The following is an 18,603-nucleotide window of genomic DNA, read 5'->3' as shown; positions in this document are numbered from 1 at the left end:
AAATGCATTTTCAATAGTCTTCTGGACAGCGGTTAAGCTTTGACAGCTATGATAGTAAAGTCAATCTCCATAGTCTTCCCCAGCGCAGGATTTAGTTATATTGCACTCAGCATGGGAGGCTTTGTATCCCAAGACCAGGTGGCCCTATACAGGGACTGCACAACAATAGCGAAGGCTCCCAAAAAAAGTTAGGAGCCACCTCGGGGATTACTTTATGCAACAAACAGGAAGTTTGCTCTGGGGAATAGTCAGCCTTCACCAATGGGTCTCTCATTCACATATATGTATATAAAAAAGCGTTCAGTCATTGCTGAGAACCGTCCTCTGGTAGGTAAGTAGGTCTGAAGTCAGACGTTAACATATTTGTCACTTATGAGTAGGTTGTAGTTACGTATTGTGTTGCATGTGGTGTTTTGTATGCTAAGACCTGTGGGGCAGGACATGTGACAAAATCACATTTCCATACACGGAGGTGAAGGACTGGACCGTCTCTGACCGAGGCCTACTCAGTATACCATGAGGTAGTGGTGGCAGCTGCGGGATCCTCAGCGTCACTGCTCTGTTGGGTGGTCATGTTCTTGAAACGTGTCCTCTATCACCTGCCACAAGCAGTTCTCAAGAGGGAAGTCGTTGTCCACCAGGTTGACCAGGAAGTAGTTATCGTGGATGTACTGGATGATCATCCGAGACGGCGATTCCTCCTCGTAGAGCTTCGCCCACTGCTCGATCCACAGAGCAAAGGCTTCATCCTGCAAGAAAGGCCCCAGAGACACTTCGCTTAAATCCAAGCAGATACTTCTAGCATAAATGTCAACCGAACCCCTTTATACGAGAAGGCAGCCAGGCTGTATACACTAGGGACGCACCGATACCGGTTTTTCGGTATAGAGTACCAATATTTTTTTTTCCCGGTACTCGCCGAACACCGATACTGGAAGTCCCATTAAGGAAGCCGGACGTCGTGTAATGACTTGCCCCCGGGCTTCCCGATTAGCCTGGGAAGCCGTCTCCCTGTTCCCTCATCACCAGGTGATGAGAAAGCATGGAGCCGGTTTTCTGGCCAATCAGGAAGCCGGGCACTGTGTAATGACGCGTTGCCCGGCTTCCTGATTGGTCGGGAAGCTGGTCAAATCAGGAAGCTGGGCAACGCGTCATTACACAGCGCTCGGCTTCCTGATTGGCCAGGAAGCCGGCTCCATGCTCCCTCGTCACGAGGGAGCATGAAGCCGGCTTCCCAGCCAATCAGAAAGCAGGGGGGAAGGGGTGTGTAATGACTCGCCCTCCGCCTTCCTGATTGGGCAGGAAGCTGGCCAATCAGGAAGTTAGGCCAAGGGTCATTACACACTGCCCGGCTTTCTGATTGGCAGCCGCCTCCATGCTCCCTCATCACTTCTGATACCGGAAGCTCAAGATTCGGGCTAGGCATCGGAGCATTTGGGCGAGTACAAGTACTTGGCCAAATATTCGGCATTGGCACCAATACTAGTATCGGTGCATCCCTAATATACACAGTAACAGATACGGGGCTTTTACACTTTTTATCTGCAGCAATGGTTAAAGATACTCCTGGCAGCACCTAGGAGAGTCCAACTATGGCACACACACAAGACCCCATCCTGGCTCTCCAACGACCCAACCCCCCCTCCCTCAGTGGCTACCTACCTTCCAGTACATGAAGCTGTCGGGGTCGACCACTGTTGGCTGGATAATTTCGCGGCCGGGAAAGATGCCCCACGTGACAGCATTTGCTTGGAGGTCGGGGGCGTTGGTGATGTTCTTACCCTGCGGAGGGAAAGAAGTTAAAACATTTCTATGTCACAATCTACATACACGGCTCGGAATGTCTCCATTTACATGGAGCCCAGCGGAAGGATGGTCGTTCTGTGTAGCCGTGACCAGAGGACATGTGGATATACATACGTGTACATTGACGATATGGTAGTTGACACGAGGTTCGTATCTCTTCAGGACTTTGGTAAGAGCCGTCACCATCTCACTGGATGTAAAGAACTCCAGGTAGGCCTATAGAAAAAGAGAGGGCAGTCAGAACATTGTGGAATTCTGGAACGGAGAGGGAAACATGTATTATTCAGAAGAGGCCAGGAGTCCCTGAAGTCAAAGGTCATGTTTCGGTGATGCCGAAGATTTTGGCTTTCAGAATTTAAATTAAACATCCTCGAAAGACCTGAAACCCTTTTCCTATAAAAACAGGACTTCCACATCATCCGCAGCCTTGGCACGGGTCATGTGACCCATCAGAGGATTGATGGAGAACTATGAGGTGAGGGATTTCCACTCACCTCATAGTTCTAGCCGACCTGTGACAATGAGACTGTCACAGGTTGGCTCAGTAGATCGGGAGGTGAGAGAACACATACCGGGTTCGCTCACCTCTCGATCCTGTCACGGCTCTCTGCCGTGACAGGGGAGGGGCTGGATTCCCCTCTCCCCGCTCCGATCTGCCAGCGCTGACTGGCGGAACGGACGGGGGAGGGGGCAGGTACAGCTGGCTCTGCTTCTAGATAGGCAGAGCCAGCTGTCACTCACGCAGCTGGGCGGATCCCGACGTCCAGGTCGGGATCCGCTCCGGCGTCTCAGTATACCGCGAGCTGTAGCTCCCTATATACTGAGCTTAGGGTGACGGGAGGACGCTAGTTTGTGTCCTCCCGTTACCCTAAGGAGAACTATGGGGAAAAACACTGACCCCCATAGTTCTCCTTTAAGGGAAATGCGACAACATGTCCAATGCCTCAGCTCTGATCATGTGACCAGACACCGGAGGGATGCAGAATTCCCCTTGTCCTTACATGGACACTGTAGGGCCGAGTCTAGGACGAGATTCAATACACATTTCTATTCTGCGACCTCTGAAAACACAAATGAATCGCAGCATTTCACAACCCGCTTCAAACTAATGTGTCACTTGTAATAATCCTCCCAGCTCCTCAACTCTCCACACAGCTCCTTTACTATCACCCCAAGCACTAACAAGCTACCTTCTGGAAAACGTAGCCCTTGCTGGGGCCCCAGCCGACAACTGGATCCGTGGAGGGCTTTCCGTTCACGTTAGGCTGCGAGTTAATGGTCAGGATTCCTCTTTTGTTGACCTTCTCCAGCTGTTCCTTCACTAAATTGGTTTCTGGGGCCAGAGGATCATCGTTCCAAGGCAGGCAAGTAACCTGGGGAAGAGATATAAAAATGGTCAGATGACTTCACCTGGGGAGCAGGGGAAAGGTAAGGTCAGAGGCCTTCACCTGGGGAGCAGGGGAAAGGTACGGTCAGAGGCCTTCACCTGGGGAGCAGGGGAAAGGTACGGTCAGAGGCCTTCACCTGGGGAGCAGGGGAAAGGTACGGTCAGAGGCCTTCACCTGGGGAGCAGGGGAACGGTACGGTCAGAGGCCTTCACCCGGGGAGCAGGGGGAAGGTACGGTCAGAGGCCTTCACCTGGGGAGCAGGGGGAAGGTACGGTCAGATGCCTTCACCCGGGGGAGTAGGGGGAAGGTACAGTCAGAGGCCTTCACCTGGGGAGCAGGGGAAAGGTACGGTCAGAGGCCTTGACCCGGGAGCATGGGGAAGAATGGCCAGATGCTTTTAGATGTGTAGCAAAAAGGTTAGGGGAGAAGGGCCCAAATGTCGGGGAAAATGCCAACCAGACCACTTGGGTTTATCAACAGATTGTGTGCATGATACAGTTTCCCCAGCCCACCCCTCAGTGTCCATCAATGGAGTACCTATGACCAGTTACTCCCCTCCATTCCGAACTTACTTTGTGTCCATTCTTGTTGGGATTCCCAGACAGGTAGCTGGTGAAGACCTCGTACACGCTCTCCTCGCTGCACAGCTCCTCTCCCCACATTTTCAGCAACTGATCTCGTGGCGACTTGCTCGTCAGGTAGAAGAGGTAATAATCCTTCAATTCTCCAAAGGCCGGAGAGGATGAGTTCCCCCTTTATATATCAAAGACAAATATACAAACAATTAAGAGGGCATTGACCAATGAGAAATTTTTTCTGTGTCCTCCTACCAGTCTCTCCAGACATGTCCACACATACCAGCGCCCGTTCGGGAAGTCGTCCCACTCCCGTGTCCTGTGAATGTAGCTCTTCGGTCTGGAGGCCCAGAAGATAGGACGGACGTCCTCCACCCTCCTCTTAGGATGTGCGCTGACAGCCCACGGGAAAGGCCGCCTGACGGGGAAGAAAAGTAGAACATGAAGAACCATCAATGGAGCCAGAAGAGGACACGAGATAAAGACGCTCTCATGACACATGTAACACTGGGAGAGTTGCCCACCTGGGGTCCTCCTGCCACATCCCCAGACGCCTCAGCATGTCCACGGTGGCCACCTCCCGGTTCAGGGTGTAGAAGTGCAGCCCGTGCACCTCACCGCTGTCCAGCAGCTCCCTGCACATAGACACCGCCAGGTCAATACCGTAATTCCTGATGGCAGCATCATTGTCCTTAATGGGTTCAATCACATCCGTGATTTCCTTGGGAACCTCGAGCTTGGAGAGTTTCACCAACTGCCGCAAGGAGCAATAACCCTGCAGGAGGGAGAGAGGAAGGGAGGTTGGAGCTACAGGCTGCAGGAGGGGACAAATAATTGCTGAGCAATGCAAATGCAATCCTTGATTGTTCAAGCTGACCTCTGGCCCCCCCCTTCAGTCTTCCATCTGACCTCCGGCCCTTCCCTTCAGTCTTCCATCTGACCTCCGGCCCTTCCCTTCAGTCTTCCATCTGACCTCCGTCCTTCCCTTCAGTCTTCCATCTGACCTCCGGCCCTTCCCTTCAGTCTTCTATCTGACCTCCGTCCTTCCATTCAGTCTTCTATCTGACCTCCGTCTTTCCCTTCAGTCTTCTACCTGCCTTCCGTCTTCCCATCTGACTCCGGCCCTTCCCTTCAGTCTTCCATCTGACCTCCGGCCCTTCCCTTCAGTCTTCCATCTGACCTCCGTCCTCCCCTTCAGTCTTCTATCTGACCTCCGGCCCTTCCCTTCAGTCTTCTATCTGACCTCCGTCCTCCCCTTCAGTCTTGCACAGTTGTACCGGCTCCTCTCCTCTTCCTCTGATGTCTCTGCACACTGGGAGCTTCTCACAATATGCATTAGAAGCGGCAGCAAGTTAGAGAGAGCTCCGCCTCATTTCCAGTATCATCTAGCGCTTTCCTCCACAGCCCGGCTGTCCCTGGCCCTGCCCCCTTCATTGGACTTTAGTTCTTTCAATCATGGAAGCTCGGCATCACATGCGGGCATTACCTAGGGTGGTCTGCATACAAATGCCTAAGAACACTCACTCCTCCAGACTGACATCCACCCCTTAAGACATTTTAATATTTGCATAACTCCTCCCAAGAGCCAGCCCACTGCTTACATCGGGGGTGAGGAGTACTGAGGCAGGGTGCTGTGACGTATTCAGGAAGCCATGTACAGCACCCTGCCGGCTCCTCCCACCAGCCGTGTACAGCACCCTGCCGGCTCCTCCCACCAGCCATGTACAGCACACTGCCGGCTCCTCCCACCAGCCATGTTTTTCAGTAGCGGCCACTCACAGCACTCTCGTTACAGTTTTCCTTTTGCAGTGACGCACCACAACACAATGTACAGAACCCTGCCGGCCCTTCCCACTAGCCGGTGACGCACCACAACACCGTGTACATTTGTGAAGTCATAAGAGGTGACAGGGGAACCCAGACACACCTGGATGGGGAAGATACCAGGCAGGATGGGGCAGGTGATCCCTATGGCTCTGCAGTCCTTCAGGAACTGTAAGAAGGTCTCGGCCCGGAAGAAAAGCTGTGTGATAATGAAGTCGGCCCCGGCGTCCACCTTCTCCTTCAGGTGCTTCAGATCTTGCTCGTAGCTCTCGGCCTCGGGGTGGCCTTTGGGATAACCTAGAAAAAGACACAATTGCCGTCTTTGAACTCCTGCCGGATGTGTTTCACCAGGTCAACGGCATAATTGAATCCTTCCGCCTCTTCCTCCCATTCCTCTCCCAGGGGATCTAAAGTGTCAGAAGAGATTGTGAATATAATGACTGGAACAATAAAGATTATTCAAGGACGTCAATTATTGTGTTTGGGCTCCAGTGTCCCAACATCTCCCTAAGAACTACAAGGCTCAGCAGGCCCAACACCAATAAAAAAAAGATTAACGAATTCCTGAACCAAGAAGTTCTACCTAAAGTCCAGATCTCACAGCAAGTGCCGCTCTCAGGGAATCTGCCGCTCCAGGCAAACGCCTTGTTTGCCTCGCGGCAGATACGCCCCTGACTCCAGCCCAAAATGTGTCAGTTCTGGATGGAGCGGGGGAAGGGGTTCAAGCCTTAACGGGTTTTTTGCCGTTTGTGCTCCAATGGAGGAGATTCTTTTCCAACTTTCAGTGTATTTGGCGGCAGAAAGAAGGGAAAGTAACAGAGGTTCTCCTCACTTCCTCTGCTGTGTTTGATGGGTGTTGGACAGAAGAGGGCGAGAAGGGGGAAGCGGAAGAGAAGAGGGGGGAAGAAGAAGGACGTAGAGGAAGGGGGGAAGAAGAAGGACGTAGAGGAAGGGGGGGAGAAGAAGGACGTAGAGGAAGGGGGGGAGAAGAAGGACGTAGAGGAAGGGGGGGAGAAGAAGGACGTAGAGGAAGGGGGGGAGAAGAAGGACGTAGAGGAAGGGGGGGAGAAGAAGGACGTAGAGGAAGGGGGGGAGAAGAAGGACGTAGAGGAAGGGGGGGAGAAGAAGGACGTAGAGGAAGGGGGGGAGAAGAAGGACGTAGAGGAAGGGGGGGAGAAGAAGGACGTAGAGGAAGGGGGGGAGAAGAAGGACGTAGAGGAAGGGGGGGAGAAGAAGGACGTAGAGGAAGGGGGGGAGAAGAAGGACGTAGAGGAAGGGGGGGAGAAGAAGGACGTAGAGGAAGGGGGGGAGAAGAAGGACGTAGAGGAAGGGGGGGAGAAGAAGGACGTAGAGGAAGGGGGGGAGAAGAAGGACGTAGAGGAAGGGGGGGAGAAGAAGGACGTAGAGGAAGGGGGGGAGAAGAAGGACGTAGAGGAAGGGGGGGAGAAGAAGGACGTAGAGGAAGGGGGGGAGAAGAAGGACGTAGAGGAAGGGGGGGAGAAGAAGGACGTAGAGGAAGGGGGGGAGAAGAAGGACGTAGAGGAAGGGGGGGAGAAGAAGGACGTAGAGGAAGGGGGGGAGAAGAAGGACGTAGAGGAAGGGGGGGAGAAGAAGGACGTAGAGGAAGGGGGGGAGAAGAAGGACGTAGAGGAAGGGGGGGAGAAGAAGGACGTAGAGGAAGGGGGGGAGAAGAAGGACGTAGAGGAAGGGGGGGAGAAGAAGGACGTAGAGGAAGGGGGGGAGAAGAAGGACGTAGAGGAAGGGGGGGAGAAGAAGGACGTAGAGGAAGGGGGGGAGAAGAAGGACGTAGAGGAAGGGGGGGAGAAGAAGGACGTAGAGGAAGGGGGGGAGAAGAAGGACGTAGAGGAAGGGGGGGAGAAGAAGGACGTAGAGGAAGGGGGGGAGAAGAAGGACGTAGAGGAAGGGGGGGAGAAGAAGGACGTAGAGGAAGGGGGGGAGAAGAAGGACGTAGAGGAAGGGGGGGAGAAGAAGGACGTAGAGGAAGGGGGGGAGAAGAAGGACGTAGAGGAAGGGGGGGAGAAGAAGGACGTAGAGGAAGGGGGGGAGAAGAAGGACGTAGAGGAAGGGGGGGAGAAGAAGGACGTAGAGGAAGGGGGGGAGAAGAAGGACGTAGAGGAAGGGGGGGAGAAGAAGGACGTAGAGGAAGGGGGGGAGAAGAAGGACGTAGAGGAAGGGGGGGAGAAGAAGGACGTAGAGGAAGGGGGGGAGAAGAAGGACGTAGAGGAAGGGGGGGAGAAGAAGGACGTAGAGGAAGGGGGGGAGAAGAAGGACGTAGAGGAAGGGGGGGAGAAGAAGGACGTAGAGGAAGGGGGGGAGAAGAAGGACGTAGAGGAAGGGGGGGAGAAGAAGGACGTAGAGGAAGGGGGGGAGAAGAAGGACGTAGAGGAAGGGGGGGAGAAGAAGGACGTAGAGGAAGGGGGGGAGAAGAAGGACGTAGAGGAAGGGGGGGAGAAGAAGGACGTAGAGGAAGGGGGGGAGAAGAAGGACGTAGAGGAAGGGGGGAAGAAGGACGTAGAGGAAGGGGGGGAAGAAGGAAGTAGAGGAAATAAAAGATGGAGAAGTGAAGGGAATTTCCCCCACATTGGCAACAAAGAAAGCAATGAAATAATTTCCGGATACAGCGAGGAAAGTTTAAGAACCTTTTTGCCCTTTTGTTTCCAATGAAGACTCTACAATTGAAGCACCAAAACAAATACTTCAGAGAGCCAGGGGGTTTCGGGGGCTGCACTCCGCCCCTTCATCAGGGCTGGAAAGTAACATGAAATATAGAAATAAATGTAGACATAGATATAAATATAATATAAGGGATAAGAATGCTGAATGGAGGATTATAATACGATATTGTAGCATGATTGGTGCTAAACATCCCATCGAATGATCCTTCAGCAATAGTCCACCCAATAAAGCAGTCCCTTCAGTGGCCAGAGAGAACCTGCACCCTTTTCAAGAGATAACCTCTTTGGAAATAGACAGCGTGATCATTTTCAGCCCTTATCAGAGTGTGCAGCTATTAGGACCGTGGTAATCCCCGATTGGTTACTGCCAGTCACATGACCTCACCCCCTCGAAGAGCCATGATATTCTTCAGTCCCTGGTGCTTGGCTTTCTGTAGGTGCCTCGTGATCTCCTCCTTGCTTTGCTGACAACACGTCATGTGCAGAACCGTCTCCAGGCCGCAGAAATTGACAGCCGTGCTTGCGATGATCATGGAGGAGGTCTCTTTATCCGAGCCGGGGTCCCCCGCGGGGTGCCAGGTCACATCGATAAAGAGGGGCCCTCCGGAGCCCATTCGATCAAACCTGCAAAATGGGAGGAAAAGGTCATATTAGAGGTCTGAGGGCCCGTGACATCATATAAGAGGTCTGAGGGCCCGTGACATCATATAAGAGGTCTGAGGGCCCGTGACATCATATAAGAGGTCTGAGGGCCCGTGACATCATATAAGAGGTCTGAGGGCCCGTGACATCATATAAGAGGTCTGAGGGCCCATGACTCCGTCTAGCTCGCCTTATAAACAATTTCAGCAACCTCCTGTAAATGGAGGCCCGAGACCAGACGCAGGAACCCCCCACCCCCGCACGTACCTGGAGAGGAGGTTGACGGCACCACTGGCTGTGCGCGGAGGGAAGAACTCCAACGAGAACCACTTGTCTCCGGAGTCGATGCGTCTGCGCATTTTGTCCCGGAGACGCTCATGGCGTTCGAGGTCGAGGACGGGGGTGGAACATCGGGAGCTTTCCTTGGAATCCGTACTGCTGCTACAGCTGGCGCTGCTGCTGTCAATGAGGGCGGCGTTCACCATGGCGAGGTCCGGAGATCAGCCTGAAGGGGGAGGAGTTATTAGAGTCAAGAAGCAGGAATTGGGGTGATCTGAGGGGTGAAGGTGCAGGAATTGGGGTGATCGGAGGGGTGAAGGTGCAGGAATTGGGGTGATCGGAGGGGTGAAGGTGCAGGAATTGGGGTGATCTGAGGGGTGAAGGTGCAGGAATCGGGGTGATCGGAGGGGTGAAGGTGCAGGAATTGGGGTGATCGGAGGGGTGAAGGTGCAGGAATTGGGGTGATCTGAGGTATGAAAGTGCAGGAATTGGGGTGAAGGAATCGGAGTGATCTGAGGGGGTGAAGGTATTGGGGTGATCTGAGGGGTGAAGGTGCAGGAATTGGGGTGAAGGAACCTGGGAACGGTTGGTGACCTCTGCCCCAGTCCTCGGTTACAATGTTTCCACTCTCACCAGCTCGCGGTTCCATCGCAATAAAACCTCAACAAGTGTAGAGAAGATAAGAGAACCTCCCTCACGTGTCCCGGGGCCGAGCGTCAGGTGAGAGTCTCTAGTCTCAGAGGTTCATCTCCCGCAGACACTTCACTGACATCCATCTGCTGACTCGTCACTGTTCTGAGGTCCTCGGGTTCACATATACATTATCCTGAGGGGGGGGGAGGGGGCGGGGCCCGGGATCATCTCATCCTTCCCCACATTGAGGTGATGATGTCACCGATGACCTGACACATGACAAAGTGCCGGGTGACGTGGAGGGCGACCCCCGCCGACATCCCAGCAAACGTTTTGATGCCAATCAGCTTCCACTTTCACATCTTAGCTGAACAAACTGAAGAGAGAAGCTGATTGGTTGACGTTCCCCTCACAGGATTTGATGAAAGTGTGCTAATGTGTGAAGTGGACCTGTCATCAGATATATGAGATCCGACGGCCGGACTCCCCCGGACTATTCCTTCATCTGCTTGTCTTTCCCTTGGGGGGGTACAGGGGTGTGTGTATTGGAGGGTATGGGGGGGCTGTATTATCTGCAGACCAGACGCATGTAGGGGATGATGAGATGAATGCAGAGAGGGGCCTCGCAGCTCCCAACATGGCGATCGGGCCGGCTGCTATTTTCGGAGTGACATTTGATCGGCAGGGACGTCCCGGCTCAGCTCTGTTTGATTGTCTTATCAGTTCGGAATTCTCTCGGATTTTCTAGGTCGTTCTTTCCTCAGGTATATACGATGAACCCTTCACCCCCCTCAATGTCTGCTCATTACATTCACTGCATCTAATGCTACGCGGTGATTGAGCTTTACTGTTTTAATGTTAAGTGGCCAACTGATTTTATCTCAGCAGGTGTCCTGACCAGCCCTACTTTCTCGGGGACACGTCCCCTTTAAGTCACCTGGTCAGACTTCAGACCCCTGATATTGTCTACTGCAACCCGACCACGGCCCAACTGTTGTCCATAGAACGCCCACTGTGACTCAGCAGCTCAGCTCCCCCCTCCCAGCAGTGGCTCAGCATCCCCTGCTCTCCTTCCCAGCAGCTCTGCTCCCCCCTGTTCCATTCTTATCAGTAACTCAGCAACTAACTCAGCGGGAACTCCGCTCCTCCTGCTCCCTCCTCTCAGCGGGAACTCCGCCCCTCCGCTCCCCCCTCTCCGCGGGAACTCCGCTCCTCCTGCTCCCTCCTCTCAGCGGGAACTCCGCCCCTCCGCTCCCCCCTCTCCGCGGGAACTCCGCTCCTCCTGCTCCCTCCTCTCAGCGGGAACTCCGCCCCTCCGCTCCCCCCTCTCCGCGGGAACTCCGCTCCTCCTGCTCCCTCCTCTCAGCGGGAACTCCGCCCCTCCGCTCCCCCCTCTCCGCGGGAACTCCGCTCCTCCTGCTCCCTCCTCTCAGCGGGAACTCCGCCCCTCCGCTCCCCCCTCTCCGCGGGAACTCCGCTCCTCCTGCTCCCTCCTCTCAGCGGGAACTCCGCCCCTCCGCTCCCCCCTCTCCGCGGGAACTCCGCTCCTCCTGCTCCCTCCTCTCAGCGGGAACTCCGCCCCTCCGCTCCCCCCTCTCCGCGGGAACTCCGCTCCTCCTGCTCCCTCCTCTCAGCGGGAACTCCGCCCCTCCGCTCCCCCCTCTCCGCGGGAACTCCGCTCCTCCTGCTCCCTCCTCTCAGCGGGAACTCCGCCCCTCCGCTCCCCCCTCTCCGCGGGAACTCCGCTCCTCCTGCTCCCTCCTCTCAGCGGGAACTCCGCCCCTCCGCTCCCCCCTCTCCGCGGGAACTCCGCTCCTCCTGCTCCCTCCTCTCAGCGGGAACTCCGCCCCTCCGCTCCCCCCTCTCCGCGGGAACTCCGCTCCTCCTGCTCCCTCCTCTCAGCGGGAACTCCGCCCCTCCGCTCCCCCCTCTCCGCGGGAACTCCGCTCCTCCTGCTCCCTCCTCTCAGCGGGAACTCCGCCCCTCCGCTCCCCCCTCTCCGCGGGAACTCCGCTCCTCCTGCTCCCTCCTCTCAGCGGGAACTCCGCCCCTCCGCTCCCCCCTCTCCGCGGGAACTCCGCTCCTCCTGCTCCCTCCTCTCAGCGGGAACTCCGCCCCTCCGCTCCCCCCTCTCCGCGGGAACTCCGCTCCTCCTGCTCCCTCCTCTCAGCGGGAACTCCGCCCCTCCGCTCCCCCCTCTCCGCGGGAACTCCGCTCCTCCTGCTCCCTCCTCTCAGCGGGAACTCCGCCCCTCCGCTCCCCCCTCTCCGCGGGAACTCCGCTCCTCCTGCTCCCTCCTCTCAGCGGGAACTCCGCCCCTCCGCTCCCCCCTCTCCGCGGGAACTCCGCTCCTCCTGCTCCCTCCTCTCAGCGGGAACTTCGCTCCTCCGGCTCCCCTCGGCAGGAACTCCGCTCCCCCCTCTCGGCAGGAACTCCGCTCCCCCCTCTCACAATGCAGCAACCGTCCCAGTATAAAAATCATTTCAAATGGTCAATAAAATGATGAAAAATGTTCCATAGAAATGATGGCGGGAGGAGGAACCATATCCCAGAGGGGGCCATGGGTTCTCCCTGGGGGGGGGGATGTACAGCTGTCTGTGAGGAGGAGTGATCAGAGAGCCGAGCCCAGAAATGTCCTCTGTGCACCCCAATACTCGAGAGTCACTAACACCCCACCACTGTGTCAGTATATCAGTTTGCTGTGACCCCAGTACTGCACTACCATCCCCGCTGTACACATAATACAGGCCCCGCAGGGCAGACAACCCCTCCCCCATGGTCCTTATAAGAGGTTCTGCAGCAGCTCCCTCCCCCCACGTGTTGCTCTTATATAATCTCACTCACACTCAATCGGGATCCGGGAGGACTACAATTCCCAGCATGTACAAGCCGCCAACCACCCCCTCCTCAGACAGGATCAGCCACCAAACTGGTACTTGTAGTTCTGCACCAGCTACACCCCCCTCCTAAATATCACCTAACAGGTCATTCAATGACCCAGGCCCGGATACGACATGGACTACCACCCCCTCGGTACACTCCGACCCTTCGAAAACCCCACCGGCTGTAGCCCCTCACGGGGGATTTTCCCCTCATTAACCCCTGCAGTTACAACTCACCTCCTCTGTTCTCCGCTGCCGACCTAAGCTCGCTCCCGCAGCCACTGCGTACGCGCATGAAACCTCCCGTGACGTCACCGCAACCACGTGACCCTCACCAGTTCGTACAGCAACATGTCAGCTCCTATCCGTACGGAGGGGGGAGTCATGTGATGCGCTGTGGGCGGGACGTAGCGGTTGGTACACACTGGGGGCTCGCGAAGACAAGGCTGCTGGACTCACGTGACAGTCGGCAGTCTGGGGGGTGCGGGAAGATGGCGGCTTGCGGGGGAGACGTGTGCTGCTGCTGTTGCTGCGGGGAGAGGGAGAGCCGCACCCCGGAGGAGCTGGTGAGAGGGTGTCCGCCGATCCCCATCATAACCTGAATACACCCACCCATTATACCCTGCACACACCCATCCATTACACCCCATTATACCCTGCACACACCCATTGTACCCTGAATACACCCATCACACCACAATTTACCCAGTATACACCCCATTTTACCCTGTATACACCCATCACACCCCATTGTACCCTGTATACACCCATCACACCCTGCTTGCACCTGTCACCAGTTAAATGTCTCCAACCTTCCACCCCAATGCACACCCCTCTCACCCTTCATATACCTGTCACCCTCCAATCTCAACCACAGTTGGTGCCACTCCCTCATACAGTCCCTCATGGTACCCCCTATTTCCCCATCACACCCTGATATACGGCCCATCCTACTCTTTATACACCTACCAAACCCCCATCATTCTTCCCCTGCCCTCTTCCCGTTGTTATTGCTCCTTGCGCTCTCCATGGTACTTGGTTCTTGCCCTCCCCCATGGTTCTTGCCCCTGACCTGCACGGAGATCCTCCCCTTCTATTTCCCGTCTTCTTCTGTAAATTGAGATCAGTGTAAAACTCCAGAGTGGCGGCGGCACTTTGCGTTCCCTAATCCTGCGATCTGTACAAGGCGCAGAACGTCTCTGAAGGAAAGTTCGGGAAATCTCTACACAAATAAAGGATTAAGGATGGAATTTCCTGCTACAGGACGGGAATGACAGATTCACTTTCCAGCCGCCCCGATGTCAGTGTGTGAGGGAACTGGTACATACCACAGGGGGGGGGGTATAGAGATGTAGGTTTAATACAGGGGTCTCAAACCCAAATGACCTGGGGGGCCACTGGACATGTTTCCTTCTTCCATGGGGGCTGCCTCAGGGGAGACGGCCAGGGATGAGAGCGAGGGGTGTTCGGCCAGGGGAGAGCGAGCGAGGGGAGCCGGCCAGGGGAGAGCGAGCGAGGGGAGTCGGCCAGGGGATGGAGGGAGAGCGAGGGGAGTCGGCCAGGGGGAGACAGCCAGGAGAGAGAAGAGAGACAGCTAGGAAAAAAAGCCACCTGATGGGGTCTGGCACCAGTAGAGGGCGGGCTCTACCCCCATATCGGCAGCCCTGCTTGCAGGCCAAAAGTAAGTGGTCCGCTGGCCACAAATGACCCGCAGGCCGGTACTCTGAGGCACCTGTTTTAATAGAAGTATTGTTGTTCTTAAGTTTGGTTACAATGTTTGGCCAGTTTAGATGAAGAGTAGAGAACGGCGGAGAGCAGAGTTCTCCTTTAAAACAAACCTGTTCTCCATTCATTGGCTCCTCCTCCTGAAAATCGAGCACTACGTATCATGCAGCTTATTCATTATTCCCGGCTTGTCAATGTACAACAGTGGAGGAATGTTCAGCTCTGCGGATTTCAGATTGGAATCTGGTTAACTTTAGTCATGTGACAGTCGGGTCAGACTTGGAGAACAATAGAAGATCAGGTCAGCTTGGCTTTCAATATGGCTTCCTCCACGTCTTGCTTCGGAAGGCCATTTTGTACACCAAAATCAACTAGATAATTGTGTTGTTAGGGAAGAATCAAATGCCCAGCAATGTCCTTGGAAAAGGGTGAGTTCATAGACCCTCTGATGAGTAATGGGAACCCCCCGGAGTGATTAGGTAATGGGTACATCACCAGTGCCATCATTTTCTGGATACTTAGTCATGTAGGTATGGCATGGAAGGTGGCAGGGCTAGTCGGGCTTTCACTTCCTTTTAGATATGGACTCCTTCACTTTCTGGAAGAGTCGAAAGAGCATCCAGGACCTCGGGGAGATGTAATTCCTCATCTTAATATGCCTTGGGTCCTCTTCCTAGCTGGATGTATCTGCTACAGCTCCCAGGAGCTTCTTCAGAGCTGCATTCATATAGGGAGCTACGGCCACCTTAACTACCATCTTTTAATTTGTAAAAGCGTGACCTCTGCTCTGAGATCCTCCACGACCCCCGCACACCTCAACACAGAACCCAACATTCCTCCTCATTTCTCCTCCTCATGCTGAAACTCCCTCCACAACTCATGACTTCAGGTCTATACGGTCTAGAATCTTGTGTGAAGAAGGCCCTTCGTGGATAGCTCAATTGGGAGACAGTTGTTCCCTCCTAACAGGAAGTGCCTGAACGAGGACCTTCATGACATGACCCCCAAGGATTGTTTTATAAAACCTGCATGGTTAAAAAGATTCAAAACCTGCACACCTGCAGTGCCCATTATGAGGGGCTCCCACCATCTCTGTGCTGAGTTGCTGGGTCTGTACGCCTGCTGTGCACATTATGAGGGATTCCCACCATCCCTGTGCTGAGTTCCCGGGTCTGTACACCTGCTGTGCCCATTATGAGGGGCCCTCACCATCCCTGTGCTGAGTTCCCGGGTCATACACCGGCTGTGCCCACTATGAGGACCTCCCACCATCCCTGTGCTGAGTTCCCGGGTCATACACCGGCTGTGCCCATTATGAGGACCTCCCACCATCCCTGTGCTGAGTTGTCCGCTATGGCACCCCTCATATCCCTCTCACTACAAGGCACCATGATCATCTCCATGGCTAAGAACCACTGTAACACAAGCTCACCGGACTGAATTTGCACACTCGGGTCCTTTGCATTGAGCTCTGTAATCCTCCGCTCTCTGTGTTCTTTGCAGACTATCCTGGGTGAGCCTCGTGAGGAGGATGAGGAGATACTTCCCCGGAAGGATTATGAGGTGAGCCTCTCGCATTGATTCTTCCATTTATCGGCTCTGCTGAGTCACAGAAGCTTGTATTGAATTCATTTGGACGATGATTTGTATCATTGGATGACGTGTTCACCTCGTGTCCTTCCGTCTCTCACCTTGGCACATTTTTCTTCGATTTTTGCAGAGTTTGGATTATGACCGCTGCATCAACGACCCGTATCTGGAGGTTCTGGAATGCACCAACCGAAAGGTAAAGCCTGACCGGCGTACTTCTCGGGTCCCTTCTGCCTGCAACATGGGATCACATAGAAGGTAGAAGGCGACCTGCTCCGGGCTTCTGTCTGCAGGACAACCTTGGCACTCAAGATGTGCTGAAGCTGCAAATCCCATCATGGCTCTACTTCTGGGATGTCATACCTTTTGGCTGTCAGTCTTGCAATGCCTCATGGGACTTGTAGTTCTACAGCCGCTGGGGTGCCGAGGTTGCCTGCCCCACTGCGTAAGACCCTCTGGTCACCTGTGTTTTGAAAAAGTCTAATTTAGAGGCCGGATTCCCAGCGCTGCCCATTGGAGTCTTTCTGTAGGTTCGGCACACACACCCTTGAACAATTAGAGCAGGATTGCAACCTTGGCACTCCCGCTGTTGTGGAACTACAAGTCCCATGAGGCATTGGAAGACTTTGCAGCCTCAGGCCTGACTCCCAGAGGCAGATGCATGATGGTATCGGTAGTTCACCCCAGCTGGTGGGCCGTGGTTGCCTACCCCTGCTTTAGAAGGAAGCCCCACCTTCATTTTAGAATACAGAACACATTACATTCAGGGAGATGTGGATCTGAGGGAGAGTGCTCTATGGGTTAAGCACATTAATGGTCAGGTTCTATTACTAGTCCACCCCCGATCCACTGACCTTTGCTGCCTTCCCTCTCCACTCTGTTGCTGCATCGCGGCCAGGAGTTGTGGCTTAGACGTGGTTGATGACGTCACCCCTGTTTTTTAGGACTGTGTTTTGCCCTAGTGATTGGCTGCTCAGTCACTGAATAAAAGTGGGTCAGGAGTGGGATTGGCAGTGACCTGAACGAGCACAATGACAGAGAGCTGAACTCCGGGATCAGCAGACATTGTCCTCATACAAGAGTCATGTGTATTCTTCTTGAATCTCGGTGATCTTTGTATATTTCTTCCAGGTCTGTGCAGTAATCCAGTGTGAGACTTGGAGCTTCGTGTAATAAAGACCGGCCACTGCTGCTTTCTCACCTTGTGCAGGGTGACTGGTATGGTCTCCGCCCCCTCCTGTAATAAAGACCTGTCACTGCTGCTTTCTCACCTTGTGCAGGGTGACTGGTCTTGTCTCCGCCCCCTCCTGTAATAAAGACTGCTCACTGCTGCTTTCTCACCTTGTGCAGGGTGACTGGTCTTGTCTCCGCCCCCTCCTGGGTGGATCCTTCTGGGATCTTCTCACAGCTCACCCTTCTGCATGGTCTGTACAGCACAGTGATGATGTCACTGCTATATTTACAAGACATTAACTAGCTTTGTAAAGGCATTTGGGGCACACAATATATTTTATACCCTGAGCAGCTTTTGTTCAATATCTTAAAGGAGAACTATGGGGTCAGGGCTTTTCCCCATAGTTCTCCTTAGGGTAACGGGAGGACACAAACTAGCGTCCTCCCATCACCCAAAGCTCAGTATATAGTGAGCTGCAGTTCGCGGTATACTGAGACGCCGCAGCCAGGACTGATCCCGACAATTACGTCTGGATCCGCCCGGCTGGGTGAGTGACAGCTGGCTCTGCCTATCTAGAGGCAGAGCCAGCTATACCCGCCCCCTCCCCCGTCCGTTCCGCCAGTCAGCGCTGGAGGATCGGAGCGGGGAGAATCCAGTCACTCCCCTGGCACAGCTCTCTGCCGGCACAGGATCGAGAAGTGAGCGAGCGCCGGCATGTGTTCGCTCACCTCCCGATCTACTGAGCCGACCTGTGACAGTCTCATTGTCACAGGTCGGCTAGAACTATGAGGTGAGGGAAAATCACTCGCCTCATAGTTCTCCTATAAAAAAGAAAAGATTTTCTGCCCAGGGCTCCGCTTTAAATGCCCGACATGTGATGATTATTTCCAGAAACAGCATTAGGCCTCACTAGGCTCTGTGTGGTCCGCCGATACCAAACTGGGAGGATGGAAGATGTTGTCACATGGACGAGTCTATCCAATGCTCAAAATATCTTGTGTAGTACTAAATGCATCGGTTCAATGTGGAGCTCCCCTTTAAGTTTGTGTCGGGTTACCGTTCCCGGTGTTATGGTGCAGAGCTACGCTTGGATCGGTCACCCTGTTTTTTTCTTTTCTTCGCAGAAAGCCAAGAGGTACGAGGCCGTTCGGTGGATCATGGTCTTCGCCATCGGCGTGTGCACCGGACTGGTACAGACTGTTTTTTTAGCTTGTTGCTCTTCATGGACTTCAGTAAAATGTATTATAACGGTTAATCTAAAAACAAATTTCCACTTTAAATGGGAAAGTCGTTCTGTTATGAAGATTGAAGCATGGCCTGGCAGCTTTGTAGTTGGGGGGTGGAGTCAGGTGGGTCGTTGGGGTGGAGTCAAGTGGGTCGGTCTCTGGT

General features: G+C 54.4%; 2 protein-coding genes across 2 annotated transcripts in view; one reads left to right on the top strand and one right to left on the bottom strand.

The window, feature by feature from the left end:
* Nucleotides 1-498: 498 nt before the first annotated feature.
* On the bottom strand, nucleotides 499-13,038 carry MTHFR (methylenetetrahydrofolate reductase). Its single transcript, XM_018571275.1, is given in 12 exon segments — nucleotides 499-749; nucleotides 1,663-1,782; nucleotides 1,921-2,022; nucleotides 2,997-3,179; nucleotides 3,767-3,947; nucleotides 4,053-4,187; nucleotides 4,294-4,544; nucleotides 5,697-5,911; nucleotides 5,914-6,000; nucleotides 8,675-8,913; nucleotides 9,199-9,439; nucleotides 12,960-13,038. Coding segments are annotated over 11 exon segments (1,929 nt in total). The 5' UTR covers nucleotides 9,417-9,439; nucleotides 12,960-13,038; the 3' UTR covers nucleotides 499-551.
* Nucleotides 13,039-13,169: 131 nt separating this feature from the next.
* The window catches only part of CLCN6 (chloride voltage-gated channel 6), a 31,738-nt gene continuing 26,304 nt past the window's right edge, over nucleotides 13,170-18,603 (top strand). Inside the window, exons 1-5 of the mRNA XM_018571276.1 lie at nucleotides 13,170-13,291; nucleotides 15,954-16,013; nucleotides 16,171-16,236; nucleotides 18,339-18,453; nucleotides 18,560-18,586. Of these exons, the coding sequence (XP_018426778.1) occupies nucleotides 13,217-13,291; nucleotides 15,954-16,013; nucleotides 16,171-16,236; nucleotides 18,339-18,453; nucleotides 18,560-18,586 (343 nt within the window). The 5' untranslated portion in view covers nucleotides 13,170-13,216. The remainder of the gene's footprint in view (nucleotides 13,292-15,953; nucleotides 16,014-16,170; nucleotides 16,237-18,338; nucleotides 18,454-18,559; nucleotides 18,587-18,603) is intronic.

Source organism: Nanorana parkeri, unplaced genomic scaffold (genome assembly GCF_000935625.1).
Source record: "Nanorana parkeri isolate BGI_ZX_2015 unplaced genomic scaffold, ASM93562v1 scaffold1724, whole genome shotgun sequence".
Taxonomy (NCBI): Eukaryota; Metazoa; Chordata; class Amphibia; order Anura; family Dicroglossidae; genus Nanorana; species Nanorana parkeri.
The sequence above is the reverse complement of the archived record's forward strand: the minus strand, read 5'-3'. Positions and strand labels throughout refer to the sequence as shown.